The 15,704-nt window shown below is 35.0% G+C and overlaps 3 protein-coding genes across 4 annotated transcripts; all 3 read left to right on the top strand.

The window, feature by feature from the left end:
* The first annotated feature begins 1,963 nt into the window (after nt 1-1,963).
* Nucleotides 1,964-4,348, top strand: LOC119999415 (patatin-like protein 2). The gene is made up of 7 exons (XM_038846966.1): nt 1,964-2,206; nt 2,308-2,489; nt 2,587-2,773; nt 2,899-3,066; nt 3,342-3,644; nt 3,793-3,974; nt 4,092-4,348. The coding sequence occupies exons 1-7, from the start codon at nt 2,045-2,047 to the stop codon at nt 4,168-4,170; spliced, it is 1,263 nt and encodes a 420-aa protein (XP_038702894.1). The 5' UTR covers nt 1,964-2,044; the 3' UTR covers nt 4,171-4,348.
* A 2,259-nt stretch (nt 4,349-6,607) lies between these two features.
* On the top strand, nt 6,608-8,451 carry LOC119999416. Of its 2 annotated transcripts, XM_038846969.1 has the most exons (5): nt 6,608-6,693; nt 6,783-6,845; nt 6,929-7,021; nt 7,152-7,217; nt 7,307-8,450. In XM_038846969.1, exons 1-5 carry the CDS (start codon nt 6,631-6,633, stop codon nt 7,400-7,402), a joined length of 381 nt encoding a protein of 126 aa, XP_038702897.1. In that variant the 5' UTR covers nt 6,608-6,630; the 3' UTR covers nt 7,403-8,450. The 2 variants fall into 2 exon arrangements, with proteins under 2 accessions (XP_038702897.1, XP_038702896.1); XM_038846968.1 differs by having other exon boundaries at nt 7,152-8,451.
* A 2,511-nt stretch (nt 8,452-10,962) lies between these two features.
* On the top strand, nt 10,963-13,487 carry LOC119999414 (patatin-like protein 2). Its single transcript, XM_038846965.1, has 7 exons — nt 10,963-11,196; nt 11,308-11,489; nt 11,586-11,772; nt 11,898-12,065; nt 12,319-12,621; nt 12,779-12,960; nt 13,082-13,487. The coding sequence occupies exons 1-7, from the start codon at nt 11,035-11,037 to the stop codon at nt 13,158-13,160; spliced, it is 1,263 nt and encodes a 420-aa protein (XP_038702893.1). The 5' UTR covers nt 10,963-11,034; the 3' UTR covers nt 13,161-13,487.
* Nucleotides 13,488-15,704: the final 2,217 nt, after the last annotated feature.

The raw sequence follows: 15,704 nt of genomic DNA, 5'->3' as shown, positions 1-15,704 counted from the left end.
AAGCGTGCAAGTGACAACTTTTCATCAGCCTCTTTTCATGACCAAATGCTTTTTATGATTAAGGTTTACACTTATCCAAGTATGTATATTTGAGCATGTGAAACACCATTTATTTATTGGGGGTGGAACGTCTTCTTTTTCTTTTTTTTTTTCACAAGGTTAAACTAATTAATGAGATAATAAATTTAATTTGTCACCATTTATATATCAAACATTTTAGTTCAAATTATTGGATATGGTAACAGGACCGATCGGGTGCGGATCATGATGGGTCCCATCCCTGCCCGTCCTGCGTATCGAGGTCAGTTTATCCCTATCACTGCCCCGAAGGTCCCCACCGGGTTGGGTCGGGGACCCGTCTTGATCAATCTTGGCTTTTGCGGATCCTATCATAATCAACAACAACATTAATCTACCAAATAACTTGTATAATCCAAAATAATCCAATAAACATTCAAATAAAGGGTGATTATTAATTTGACTTTAAGGTTTTAATAACATAAAGTTAATTACATGTTTCAATTAAGAGATGTGTTTTCAGTCCATTGGATTTAGGCTTTAATAACAAAATCAAGTTTAATATATGCTTTTATATATAAATATGTGTTTAGGTTATAAAAGTAAACTAGAAACTTCGGTATATTTATATATAAATATAAAAATATTATTTTTTGAGACGGATTATTCGCAAGACTAGTGGGAAGAAGATCCGTCCCCACATCGCATGCGGGTTGAATTTTTTTGCCCCGTCCCCCCTTGCGTCCCAAAGTTGGATCAAGGTGGGGCTTTCAGTTTGGAGCGGGTCGGGTAAGAATTTTCATCCCTACAATTATTATTTTATCATGTGAAAATTATAGGTAACATGTCATCATTGATCATCCACACATATATTTTATATTTAATCATAGGAATGCCCAACTCATTATATTATTATTATTATTATTATTATTCTTTTAACATAGAATAATCATTGAAAGGAACTTAAAAACCACTCATATTATCACAAAAAGAGTTGTGCATATATTGATTACTACACAGATTACGTAGCAGTTGATCATACTACTGGCATAGTTTATATACTTTGTTCAACTGGTTTCAGAACATAAAATAATTAGCGAGAGCAATAAAATATTGCAAGAGGTAGTTAGAGTAATTAAGTGGCTAGATAACAACTAGCCAATAATAGTTCACTCTCATGGTTCCAATTTTTAGAATTCATAGACAAAATAGTGATCATCTTGAATGCGATATTATGCATACCGATCGACAATGACACTATATAATTTGTTCTTTGAACATTCGATGTGGGGTTAAATGTGGATCGTCAAGTCGACACCCATATAAGTTTTTCACCTATCGACAGAGTATGTTGACAGAACAACTTGTAACTAATTCTAGGTCTTGTCAATTTCATACGTAGAAATGAGTTTTCCAAGTACGCGTTAAGTAGAATGGCAACATCCATGTTGATGATTTTTCTTTGCTTCATTGCCTCCTAACACATATCCATTCATTTATGAATGATTGACTTTGTTTTCCAATGCTTTCTTTGTGGTCACTTTTTGTGCCATTTCTCGGAAACAACTTTCTTTTAGCTTTTACCAGTTCTTGCGATTGATTCATTCCTTGACCACGTCCTCTCAATGTACTAATTATCTTGCTTGGGAATTAATAATATCTTGAAGTCAAACCTAACATTCCAATATTTCATGATATGAAGTCATCGTCAAATGTCTGGTGGGACCCGAATCCTTAAATATTTAATTTTAATTACGGAGAGGGGAGGCAATCACACTAATGGGCAGCCATTGAAGAGATTATGTAAGGAATTGGTCAAAATTTGACTGGTAAAATCTGAATTTTTTTAACGAGTTGTTGAAAATTCAAATTTTAGAGGGAGACCCAATCACCCAAACGTCTATATAAACCCCCTAACCCCCATGTCTAGCATCATCAACAGCCACATACGATTGAGCTTCAGCAACAATACAAACAAACAAACAAACATTCTCTTCTTGATCTCTTGATTTATCAAAACTAATCAATGGCAAGTATTCCTCCAACCCTCAGAACTGTGGAGAGCATCAAATCACCCCTTCAGGCTCCAACTTATGGAGAGATAATCACTGTCCTTAGCATTGATGGAGGTGGAATTAGAGGAATCATACCGGCAGTCATCCTAGCCTTCTTGGAGTCCGAGCTTCAGGTAAGTTTTCATGCATGCATGCGGGCATGTTTTCTCCATTACATATCCGTTTGTGTTTGCTTGTTATATAACTATAATCATATGATCGTGTGTTTCTGCAGAAATTGGATGGTGAGGATGCAAGATTGGCAGACTATTTTGATGTGATATCAGGAACAAGTACCGGTGGCCTCGTAACTGCTATGCTAACTGCTCCTAACGAGAATAATCGCCCTTTGTTTGCTGCCAAGGATATCAAGGACTTCTATCTTGATCACTGCCCCAAAATCTTCCCCCAAAACGGGTAAGAACCACTCACATAAGATTATTTAAACATGATTTTCTTCCCTATTTTAGAGAAAACATATGTATATAAACTTATAATCTTTGTTTTGCATCAGTGTGCCGTTTGGATCTGCTGGAAAACTGGTAAAATCTCTGACAGGACCAAAATACGATGGAAAGTATCTGCACAAGCTTGTGAAGGAAAAATTAGGAGATACAAAGTTGCACCAAACCTTGACAAATATTGTTATTCCAACTTTTGACATCAAGAAACTGCAACCAACCATCTTCTCCAGCTATATGGTACGTACTGGATCAACATGATGATTTTGACATCAATATCGCGGAATCATCGTTTCGATTCATTTAGATAACTAATTAGTACTAAAATCTGATGTAATCGTAATTATCTGAACATGATTTTGTAGGTGAAGAACAACTCAAACCCATTCAAAGACGCTTGTCTCTCGGACATATGCATTGCAACTTCAGCTGCTCCCACTTATCTTCCTGCATATTCTTTCAAAACCGAAGACTCCAATGGAGGGGAGAGGGTGTTCCATCTCGTTGATGGCGGTGTCGCTGCAAACAACCCGGTATGAATAAATCAAAGAAAATGTTAAACATTTTAGCAGTTAATATCTCAGATATCTCAGCTGCTGAGTTGGATGCACAAGATTCAAGTGAATTAGTGGGTTCTACATGTTCCACGTGATACACATGAAATGCTGCGCGTATAACTCAGCAGTTGTGATACTACCTGCTGGGATTCCTATCATCACTGATGAATCAATGATACATTATCTTAAACAATATTTTGGAATATAATTGATTCTAATTATATATATATGTACTTGTTTGAATTTGTTAGGCTTTGGTGGCGATAAGTGAAGTAACAAAGGAAATCACAAAAGGCAATAGTGACTTGAGCCACATAAAGGCAGCAGACTATAGTAGGTTCATGGTTATATCATTAGGAACTGGTGGAGCCAAAAATGAAGAGAAGTATGATGCAGAAGAAGCAGCTGGTTGGGGTGTCCTAAGTTGGTTGACTGCTGACAATTCAACTCCTTTAATCGATGTTTTCAGTGAAGCCAGTAGCGATCTCGTTGACTACTACATTTCCACTATTTTCCAAGCCATTCACCACAAAGAAAATTACCTTCGCATTCAGGTATAAATATTACTAATTAACAGCAGTCTTACAGATTCCAATATTTTTGTCCCAACTATCTTAAATGTTGAGATGGATGCATATAATTCTTCCAGTTCAACAACGATGCTAATTATTAATGGTGGCATTTAATTTTATTGTAATTTAGGATGACAATTTGAAAGGAGATGAATCGTCCGTGGACATAGCAACAAAGAAGAACTTGGAGGCACTTGTACAAGTTGGTGAGAAATTGTTGAAGAAACCAGTGACTAGGATGAATCCTGAGACTGGTGTCTGTGAGCCTACATCTGCATCTCATCAGGTTACAAATGAAGAGGCTCTAAAGAAGTAAGTACATGAATTTAATTTCATGATTAATTGATCCAATCTTATATATATATTCTAATTAATTAGCTTTGAGTGTTAATTATATGTTAATTAATTATTTTCCACTTTAATTAATAGGTTGGCAAAAATACTCTCAAGGGAGAAGCAGCTTCGTGAGATAAGGTCACCTAAAGTCATGGTTGCCACGTCCAAGTGAGACAACGACATAGATACATACTGACAATTCATTTAGTCGATTTGAATTACATATATATAGTTACACTTAGTTTTATTTATTATGTTTGATGTACTTCTAGTTAAATTTACTTTCATTTATCAAAATTCATTTGTATTCATTCAATAAAATCAATAAATTCTTTCACTTAAGGATCTCAGTTTTTTTTTTGTCAATTATTGGAAGACCAAATTCAATATGTACGCACATTAATTGGTCAAATTTGCGTGTGATTTGTGTAATTGCAAAATGTGTAATTACTTGTGAAAATTCAGGGTATTTACTAAAGAAGTACATGAAATTGTCTCCAAATTGTATAAAAAATCACAATTCCAAAAATGACAATTTATTGTGTTGAAATTGCTTTGAAATTTGAACCAAAAAATTGTTGTTTGTTTGGTCAACACCATATATGGTTGAAATGCAGTATATTGTCCCTCTTAATTGTGCATCAAACGGTGCCTTGGTATATGTATCCAAATTACCATAATTTTTTCAAGTCTCCAAATAACACAAAATTCACAGTAGAATAATTGTAAATATAAGTATATATATTATAAATAACTCAAAAATTGGGAAAAAAAAAGAAGAAGAAGTAATGGATACCTCCATGGCTCCATCAGCATATTATTCAACTCCTTATCAGCATATTATCAGAAATTCAACTCCTTATCAGCAATATCAGCATATTATCCAAAGTATTTTTTAAAAAATGCATGCGTGGATCATGCATGAGGTTGGAGCTGCGGTTGAATTTAATGTTGGTAAAATAGTAATGAAGTAAACAGGGATTAGTCCGATATTGCAACTCGGATTAAAATATTATGGACACAAAACATGTGGGCTGCTAAAAACCCATGTGAATCATTGAACCTATATGTATGATCCCTGCAACCACAGCCATATTATAAAGTTTAGTTGGGTTGCCATTTTATGCGCATATATATATATATATATATATATGGTGAGACCAAAAAAATTTAGACTTGTCGTTATCTTATAATCCTTAATTTGTTACATAAAATAAGGTACGTTTGATTGAAGGATGTCTAGTACAGATTCTGTGTTTTGATTTATTGTTGGGAAGCAAGCGTGCAAGTAACAGCTTTTCATCAGCCTCTTTTCATGACCAAATGCTTTTTATGATTAAGGGTTACACTTATCCAAAGTATGTAGATTTGAGCATGTGAAACACCATTTATTTATGGGGAAGCTGGCTGCATTTTAAGGTACTTTCAAAATGAACAAATTAAAAATCCTTCATTTCATTATGTGGTTCAATTAGATAATGAAGAGCAAATTACTAATATTTTTTGGGCTGATGCAAGAATGATTATTGATTATGGGTATTTTGGGGATGTAGTCACTTTTGATACTACGTATGGTACTAACAAAAATCTAAGACCTCTAGGTGTATTTACTGGATTTAATCACCATAGAGGTGTAGTCATTTTTGGTGCTGCTCTGCTTTATAATGAGACAATAGATTCTTTCAAGTGGCTGTTTAGAAGCTTCTTAGATGCACAGAATGGGAAATGGCCTCAAACAATATTTACGGATCAAGATGCTGCAATGGCTAGAGCATTGAAAGACGAGATGCCTAATACTTTTCATGGGCTATGTAATTGGCATATAATGCAAAATGCTATAAAGCATTTAGGTAATCGTATGAAGGATGATGATTCTTCTCTGCTTAAGGACTTTAAGAAGTGTATGTTTGAATATGAAAGTGAGACTGAATTTGAAGAAGCTTGGAAAATATTGCGTGAGACTTATAGTGTTCAAGATTCAAGTTGGCTAGATGGTATATACCAATTGAAAGAGAAGTGGGCTAAATGTCATTTGAAGAAAGCATTTACTCTTGGAATGCGGAGTACTCAACTAAGTGAAAGTTTGAATGCGGATGTGAAAGATTATCTGAAGTCAGATTTGAATATTGTTGATTTTTTTGAACAATTTGAGAGGGTGGTAAGACAGAAAAGAGAAAAAGAGCTGTTGGCAGAATTTAACTCAAGGGAAAAAATACCTACATTATCTTTGAAGAGGTCTCCCATATTGCAACAAGCTGCCCGGGTGTATACACCTATGATATTTCAGTTTTTTCAAAATGAGATTGATTGTTTATCAGCGGCAAAAATAAAAAAGCGCGATGACAATAATCCAATGCAAGAATACTTGATTGAGCTTCTTGATGAGGTTGGAGAGTATGTTGTGTTATACACTCCCTCAAGCAAAACACTCACATGTAGTTGTCGGCTGTTTGAAACTTTTGGCATTTTGTGTTGTCATACATTGAAAGTACTTGATAATCTTGATATCAAGTCAATTCCTGAATCGTACATTTTGAAGAGATGGACTAGGGAGGCAAAGCTTGGATACACTGTGCACAATGAGGAGATTGTGGAAGGTAATCGTAAAGGTGGTAAACGACCAAGAGGTTTTATGGAGTTGAACGCAAGGCGAAAAGCTATGAAGAAAAAGTCATCTACACGTCAAGCTGCTCAGGTGATCTAATTAAATTTTATACTTGATAATATTTTTTGAAGCTCTCTTGTCTGTGTGCAGTAAACTAATGTTGGTTTTTGTTGTGCTAGGATCCTCGTAGCTCAACTCAAGTGGCTAGTTCTAGTTGTACTCCTCGGGATGTTGGAGGATTGGTACAACTTACTTGATTTGTTCATTTTTATTTCCTGAATTTGTATCCTATTACTGATAAGGTGAACTTGGTTTTTAATTGTAGGAAAATCTGAACCCTAATATGCCATCTCTTTATGCTTATAATCCTCAACAAAATGCACAAGGAGTGATATTTGATCAGCATGTTCAAAGAGTGGTATGAAAACAAGTTGACTAGTTATTCTGCTTGATGGCTTATGTAAAAAGTTATACTAATATAACATTGCTTTTTGATATCAAGATGAAACATCATCATGTCATACAGTTTCTATCGTTCTTTTTCACAGGATACTCCAAGCTCAAATGGGGTAGCATTTTATGGTTATAATCCCCAAAGAAATGTGCAAGGATTGGTATTATTAATTTGTATATTTTTTGTTCTTTCATTGTCATATCATGATCTAACATCCAGCTATTTTTCTTTCATTATTGGCAATATTAGGGGCAATTACATATAATGGAGCAACCTCATCCAGGTTATACTATCAATCAACAAAGCATGCAAAGGATGAATTTTGGAACTTTTCAGTACAGATAAAAAGAAGGAACTAATTTAGGAGGCTTGGGCACTTGGGTGTTGAAGATGCAAGGATTTTGAAAATGCAATCATGGATGCAGTACTGATTGCCTATTGAAATAGATTTTCTTTTGTTCTCAAGACTTGATACTGTAAAGATTAAGTGTTTGCTTATTCCATTGAACCATTTAAACATATGAAATGGATGTGCCTGAACATAGACTTCTCAGTTTTGTATGTGCCTGAAATGGATGTGCTTGAACATATGAAATAGATTGCCTTTTGTGATGGAAGACTTGTTCCTGTAATGATGAAGAGTTTGCTTATTCCATTGTATGTGTCAAAACTTAAGACTCTTCAAGAGATTATACTTGTCAGTTATGTGCCAAAACTTAACATGTACAAAACTTGAAGCCTCTGTCATTGTGCCTAAACTATACATAGAAAACAGTACACATTTAGCCAAATTGCAGTCGTGCCTATATGCAGAGTATACTGCCATTGGGCCTCAAACCATACAAATAAAATTATCTTTCACAGTTCACAGTAGGACTAGGAACCAAGTCCATCCTCCAAAAACCACGTTGATCCCTAACCAGTTCTGACCTCAGCTAAACAATTATCAAAAATTTCCCCAAATCAGAAAAATCCTAGAAAAATTGAAAACGCCAAATAACTCCTTCAATCTCGAACCACAAGCTCCCATCCTTCCACACTCGCTTTCCTTCTCTCTCGCAGCTTCGAGACTCGACAAATCTGCAGATTTTTGAAGGAGCAAAACGGTTGTGTTCTTGAGAGTGGATCGCGCTATGCTACTTGTGACAGTGATTGTCGTAGCCTTCGCCTGCGAGAATGGTCTCTGATTGTGTTGCGTCCGTCGCCGTGACCTTTGTTGTAGGTTTCGCCGGTGAGAATGGTCGCCGATTGTCATGTGTCCCTATACCGGTTGATAAGAGGAGTTCTCTCGTTGAAATGGAGAACAAATTTAGAATTTGGGAAAAATGATAGTTTATCTGAGTTTTTGAGAGAAAAGGCTTATGATTTTAATTTAATAAATATTGGTTAAAGCTCAGCCATTAGATCTAATGAATGGTGATGATTTAAAAAATTCCACATAATTTCACAATTCCAATTCCAGCTCCCCCCATCCCCATTTAATTTTAAGTTTCCACCTCCAGTACTATACAAAACCTATTTTTCAAAAGGTTTAACTAATTAATGAGAAAATTAAATAGATTTTCTCACCATTTATACATCAAATATTTTAGTTCTGATAATGATAACGTCCAAAACAGTGTTCGCGGTCTTGATGACGTATCAAGTGTTAGGACTGATATCATATGATATCCCGGTACTATTGAGGATGACCTACACATGAACTAAAAGGGGCCCTGAGATTGTGCTACGGAGTGCTCAGAGCGCTCTTTCTCTCTTATAGCAAGTAAAATGTAGGGTTTAGAATCGTATACCTGTAGCTGGAGGTCATAGGTTGGATGAGTTCTAATTTTGGCAGTAGTAGATCTCATCTCATATTTTAGGTAGATTTACAGGAAGGTAAATCCTATATATCCTAATTCCTTTCTTAAGTGGAGTTGGTCTCCTATTGGACTCTTGATTTCCTTTAAGTGCTTGCTCACCACAGGTTACTGAGGAGCGATGCTCGCCGCTCGGTATTACGTTGAGGGGCTCTCTCCCTAGTTACCACGCCCTATGTGGAGTCTTCAGATGCATTCTCCTTGGTTAGAGTCATTGGCTTGACCTTGGTTGGTGACCGAATAGACTTCTCGATTGACGCGTTAGCTCGGTAATCATCGTCACATGTCAATAAGAGAGGGTATTTCCGGTATTATCAAGTTCAAATTACTATTTTATCATGTGAAAATTGAAAATAGCATGTCATCATCGGACACCTAACATCTATACATAAAGGTCGCCATCCACACACGCATTTTCTATTTAATTAAAGGAATTGCCCAACTCGTTTTATTATTATCATCTTTTTAGCATAGAAAAAGATAATTAATCATTGAAAGGAAGTTAAAAACAACTAATATACATATATTGAGTACGACGCAGATTACGTAGTAGTTGATGGCTTCTTCTGGCATAGCTTATAAACTTTGCTAAACTCATTTCAAAAAATAAAATAATTGGTGAGAGCAATACATATTGAAAGAGGTAGGTGGAGTAGTTAAGTGAGTAGTTCATAATTTTCTTCTAACGGTTATCGGTTCCAGATTTAGAATTCATAGACCAAAATAGTGATCATCTTGAATACAATTACCCATACTAGAATACATAGGCCGGATTGTGTGTATCCTTGATTTTTTTTTTGGCAATCGAGAACGACGTCATACAAGTTTGTCATTTGAATATCTGATATGGGTCAAAACTCGAGTCGACAAACTCGTGGGTACAGAAGTTTTCCCATTGACGACAGAACAAGTTGAGTAAAAACCCAACGTGTGGATTCAAGGGTTATTGCTTCAGAGAGATTAATTGCTAGGTAAACCAAAGTGATGACCATCAATCTCATGCGTAGAAATTAGTTTTCCACGTACGCGTTATGTAGAATGGCAATAGCCATGCTGATGATTTTAATTTGCTTCATTGCCTACAGATAAAATTGAGAATATTGAGACAAATAATAATGAAGAGAATTTTATTGATACTTGCTTAACCATCAACGTTAAACACAAGCTATTTTATACCGACATTGACCTCAACAATCTTAGCACTATACAAACTCTTTACTCTTATCTCATGTGATTAAGTTTACTCAACAGTCACTGTAGTCATTGAACTACCCAAGATGAATACAAAATGTTTTCTGTTAGTAAATGATAAGAATTGTTTCAACTAGTCTTCAATTGTGATAAGCAAGATATACTTGGAGTTTTTAATCAGTCTTTGTCTTGAACAAACCTCACCTAACCCATTGTTACTCAACATACTTCCAAACTGACCTCTCCTTATCTCTCCAGTTGATTGGCGTCTAGTATGATAATGTGAGAAAGCACCTTATCTCTCCATGTAATCTCCTTATCTCTCCATAGCTTCTCACAATAGTGGCATTGAATTTGATGATCTGATTTGTTGTCTTTTCCTACAAGTCCAACACATCCATTCATTTTTGAATGATTGGCTTTGTTTCCAATACTTTCTTGTGGTCACGTTTTGTGGCATTTCTCGGAAACAACTTTCTTTTAGCTTTTACTAGTTCCTGCGATTGATTCATTCCTTGACTACGTCCTCTCAATGTACTTATGTTGATTGGGAATTAATCATATCTTAAAGTCAAACCTGCCATTCCAATCTTTCATGATTTGAAGTCATCGTCAAATGTCCAGTGGGACCCGAATCCTTGAATATTTAATTTGCATTACGGATAGTGGAAACAATCACAGTAGTGGCAGCCATTGAAGAGATAATGTAAGGAATTGGTCAAAATTTGACTGGTAAAATCTGAATTTTTTTTAACAAGTTATTGAAAATTCAAATTTTAGAGGGAGACCCAATCACCCAAACGTCTATATAAACCCCCTAACCCCCATGTAACAGCCACATACGATTGAGCTTCAGCAACAATACAAACAAACAAACAAACAAACAAACATTCTCTTCTTGATCTCTTGATTTATCAAAACTAATCAATGGCAAGTATTCCTCCAACCCTCAGAACAGTGGAGAGCATCAAATCACCCCTTCAGGCTCCAACTTATGGAGAGATAATCACTGTCCTTAGCATTGATGGAGGTGGAATTAGAGGAATCATACCGGCAGTCATCCTAGCCTTCTTGGAGTCCGAGCTTCAGGTAAATTTTCATGCATGCATGCAGGCATGTTTTCTCCATTATCTATCATATGTGTGTTTTGTTTGTGTTAATTTGCTTGTTATATAAATATGATCATGTGTGTGTGTGCAGAAATTGGATGGTGAGGATGCAAGATTGGCAGACTATTTTGACGTGATATCAGGAACAAGTACTGGTGGCCTCGTAACTGCTATGCTAACTGCTCCTGACGAGAATGACCGCCCTTTGTTTGCTGCCAAGGATATCAAGGAATTCTATCTTGAACACTGCCCCAAAATCTTCCCCCAAAACGGGTAAGAACACTCACATCGGATTATTTAAACATGATTTTCTTCCCTATTTTAGAGAAAACAAATGTATATAAACTTATAATCTTTGTTTTGCATCAGTGTCCCGTTTGGATCGGCTGGAAAACTGGTAAAATCTCTGACAGGACCGAAATACGATGGCAAGTATCTGCACAAGCTTATCAAGGAGAAGCTAGGAGATACAAAATTGCACCAAACCTTGACAAATATTGTTATTCCAACTTTTGACATCAAGAAACTGCAACCAACAATCTTCTCCAGCTATATGGTACGTACTTGATCAACATGATGATTTTGACATCAATATCGCAGAATCATCGTTTCAATTCATTTAAAGAACTAATTAGTACTAAAATCTGATGTAATCATATTTATCTGAACATGATTTTGTAGGTGAAGAACAACTCAAACCCGTTCAAAGACGCTTGTCTCTCGGACATATGCATTGCAACTTCAGCTGCTCCCACTTATCTTCCTGCATATTCTTTCAAAACCGAAGACTCCAATGGAGGGGAGAGGATATTCCATCTGGTTGATGGTGGTGTCGCTGCAAACAACCCGGTATGAATAAATCAACGAAAATGATAAAGATCCTACTAGTTGATATCTCAGATATCTCAACTGCTAAGTTGGATGCACAAAATTCAAGTGAATTCGTGGGTTCCACATGTCCCACGTGATGCACATGAAATATTGTGCGTATAACTCAGCAGCTTTGGGATTCCTATCATCACTGATACATTATCTTAAACAGTAGCTTGGAAAATAATTGATTCTAATTATATATATATATGTGCTTGTTTGAATTTTTTAGGCTTTGGTGGCGATAAGTGAAGTTACAAAGGAAATCACAAAAGGCAATACTGACTTGAGCAGCATAAAGGCAGCAGACTATAGTAGGTTCATGGTTATATCATTAGGAACTGGTGGAGCCAAAAATGAAGAGAAGTATGATGCAGAAGAAGCAGCTGGTTGGGGTGTCCTAAGTTGGTTGACTGCTGACCATTCAACTCCTTTAATCGATGTTTTCAGTGAAGCCAGTAGCGATCTCGTTGACTACCACATTTCCACTATTTTCCAAGCCATTCACCACAAAGAAAATTATCTTCGCATTCAGGTATAAATATTAATTAAAAAAAATCTTATGGATTCATTGTTTTTGTCTCAACTATTCCAAATGGTGAGATGGACACACGATTAGATATTAATTCTTCCAATTCAACAACGTACTACACTAATTATTAATGGTGGCATTTAATTTTATTGTAATTCAGGATGACACTTTGAAAGGAGATGAATCTTCTGTGGACATAGCAACAAAGAAGAACTTGGAGGCACTTGTACAAGTTGGTGAGAAATTGCTGAAGAAACCGGTGTCTAGGATGAATCCTGAGACTGGTGTCTGTGTACCTGTACCTGTATCTCATCCGGTTACAAATGAAGAGGCTCTAAAGAAGTACGTACATGAATTTAATTTTCATGATTAATTGATCCAATCTTATATATTCTAATTAATTAGGTTTGAGTTTTAATTATATGTTAATTAATATTTTTTTTCCACTTTAATTAATTAATAGGTTGGCAAAAATACTCTCAAGGGAGAAGCAGCTTCGTGAGATAAGATCACCCAAAGTCAACGTCGCCACATCCAAGTGAAACATCGACATCCATACATACATACTCGCAATTCATGTAATCGATTAGAGTTACATATATATAGTTTTTTTCTTTTTTTTTTTGAAACAAGGGTTTGGGGAGGGGATAAGATTCGAACCCACGACTTGATGGGTAGGTGATCCCTGATCCCTTACATGCAACGTGATTGTCGTTTAACTAATGGCTCACTTGCTACATATATATATAGTTACACTTAGTTTCACATATTATGTTTGATGTACTTATAGTTAAATTTACTTTCATTTATCAAAAATTCATTTGTATTCATTCAATGAAATCAATAAATGCTTTCACTTAAGGCTCTCAGTTTTTTTTTTTGTGAATTATTGGAAGACCAAATTCAATATGTACGCACATTAATTGGTCTAATTTGGTATATGTATCCAAATTATTGGCATGATTTTTTCAACTTCAATTCTCCATATAACGCAAAATTCACAATAGAATAATTTTAATTCAGTGGTACAAAATTAAGTCATTCACTATTTTTGTTAACAAAATATGGTGAGACCAAAAATAATTGTCGTTATCAATCTTTTGTTACATAAAATAAGGTTTGATTGAAGGGTGTCTTGTACAGGTTCTATGTTTTTATTTGTTGTTGGGAAATAAGCAAGCGTCCAAGTAACATCTTTTCATCGACCTCTTTTCATGACCAAAAGCTTCTTAGCCTTCAAATATATATTTGAGCATGTGAAACAACATTTATTTATTTGTGGTGGTGGGTTGGTGGAGGAAGTGATGGACCATTTACTTAATTTATTTTTTTTAATGTTAGGACGTAATTTTGAAACTTCACTAACAGGCAGTATGTAATTTTAATTTGATTTTTAGGTAAAGGCCAGGGTAAGTTTCGACCTCCAATACTAAATAAAGAACGTATTTTTCAAAAGGTTAAACTAATTAATGAGATAATAACTTTTATCACACTTTATATATCAAATATTCTAGTTCTGATAACGTAAAAAACAATTTTCATTGGGGGCTAAGACTGATGTCAGATGATATCCTTGGTACCACTGAGGATGACCTGCACAAGATAACATATAAGGGTATGCTCGGAGGGCCCTATGTGGAGTCTTTGAATGCCTTCTCTTCAATAGAGTCCTCAGCGATCTACCCGGATTAGTGGTCGAAGAGACTTCTCAATTTACGCGTTAACTCGATAATTCTCACCATGTATCAATATAACCTAGGGGAGGGTATTTTTCGGTATCATCAAGTTGAAATTAATATTTTATCATGTGAAAATTGTGAATAACTTGTCATCATCATCGTCGTACACCTAACATCTATACATAGAGGTAACCATCCACACACATTTTCTATTTAATCATAGAATGCCCAACTCGTTTTATTATTATTATTATCTTTTAACATAGAAAAGATAATTACAAAAGAGCAACCAGTAATATGCATATATTGACTATTGAGTACCACGCAGATTACGTAGTAGTAGTTGATGGATTCTTCTTGCTCAACTGGTTTCACAAAATAAAATAATTAGTGAGAGCAATACATATGGGACGAGGTAGTAATTAAGTGAGTATTCACAACATGATTTGTTACAATCTTGGATTTCGTGTTCATTAATTCTTATATATATAGAAAATGCTAGAGACCCCAAAATTTAATCGCCAAAAGTCCCCCAAATCTATGTGACATTAAAATAACCATTGATTAAAAACACACATGTAGGGCTCACATCACATCCAACACTCCACAATAATTGGGTTTTTTTTTGGATCATTCTTTTGGGATCACATATATATATATATGCTTGCACAAGACAAAATGCTTTCGTCATGCTCCAAGCATTATAATAATTATATATATGAGTTCTAGTTAAAAACACTATAATAATTATATATGAGTTGTAGTCGTAGTTATGCTGGACAAATAACTGCACGAGCGGGTGCGCACACATATATATAGATGAATTCTTACATAATGATCTAATATAAATGTATAAAATAAAGGTTTATATTTATATCATTGATTTAAAATATGTGGGACCCAAAACAGTGAATCTCACTTGTCATCTCATTCATTTACACCATTAAAATGTAACTTTTATTTTACATCTTACATTAAACCCTTACGTGAAAAATCCTATATATATATATATATATTAATGATTATACATATTTCAATTCTTTCCATCAGCGGGGATCACGCATTCGTGTGCAAGTGAATATTTATTTGAAGATTTCCTAGTTCAAATGTCAACGAAATTTCAGTTTGACCACAACATTCGAGTAAAAAAAAAAAAAAAAAAATTAGAGTCTCGGACAAAGCTGTGCCACTAAAATTAAACTTGTTCAATCAACTTGTACCTATCTTGAATTTCATGGGATGCACAAAGTTTGATTTTTTTTTCTTTATATATAGCCTTACTTGCTAAAGTGGTTAAGATATACAAGTAATATGTGCGGCAAGTGAAATTTAAGTAAATTTACCGAGTAAATACATTGGTTGTGTGAAAGGAATTGAACATTTACTTATATATCACTCGGTTGGGTT

Source organism: Tripterygium wilfordii, chromosome 6 (assembly GCF_013401445.1).
Source record: "Tripterygium wilfordii isolate XIE 37 chromosome 6, ASM1340144v1, whole genome shotgun sequence".
In the NCBI taxonomy this organism is placed as follows: Eukaryota; Viridiplantae; Streptophyta; class Magnoliopsida; order Celastrales; family Celastraceae; genus Tripterygium; species Tripterygium wilfordii.
The sequence above is the reverse complement of the archived record's forward strand: the minus strand, read 5'-3'. Positions and strand labels throughout refer to the sequence as shown.

Excerpts from the sequence above, each read along its gene's own strand:
- LOC119999415 (XM_038846966.1), top strand. The coding sequence starts at position 2,045 with ATGGCAAGTATTCCTCCAACCCTCAGAACTGTGGAGAGCATCAAATCA. Across the intron at positions 2,490-2,586 it reads AAAATCTTCCCCCAAAACGG|TGTGCCGTTTGGATCTGCTG; the intron begins GTAAGAACCACT and ends GTTTTGCATCAG. Across the intron at positions 2,774-2,898 it reads CCATCTTCTCCAGCTATATG|GTGAAGAACAACTCAAACCC; the intron begins GTACGTACTGGA and ends ATGATTTTGTAG.
- LOC119999416 (XM_038846968.1), top strand. The coding sequence starts at position 6,631 with ATGGAGTTGAACGCAAGGCGAAAAGCTATGAAGAAAAAGTCATCTACA. Across the intron at positions 6,694-6,782 it reads CTACACGTCAAGCTGCTCAG|GATCCTCGTAGCTCAACTCA; the intron begins GTGATCTAATTA and ends TTGTTGTGCTAG. Across the intron at positions 7,022-7,151 it reads ATCAGCATGTTCAAAGAGTG|GATACTCCAAGCTCAAATGG; the intron begins GTATGAAAACAA and ends TCTTTTTCACAG.
- LOC119999414 (XM_038846965.1), top strand. The coding sequence starts at position 11,035 with ATGGCAAGTATTCCTCCAACCCTCAGAACAGTGGAGAGCATCAAATCA. Across the intron at positions 11,773-11,897 it reads CAATCTTCTCCAGCTATATG|GTGAAGAACAACTCAAACCC; the intron begins GTACGTACTTGA and ends ATGATTTTGTAG. Across the intron at positions 12,622-12,778 it reads AAAATTATCTTCGCATTCAG|GATGACACTTTGAAAGGAGA; the intron begins GTATAAATATTA and ends ATTGTAATTCAG.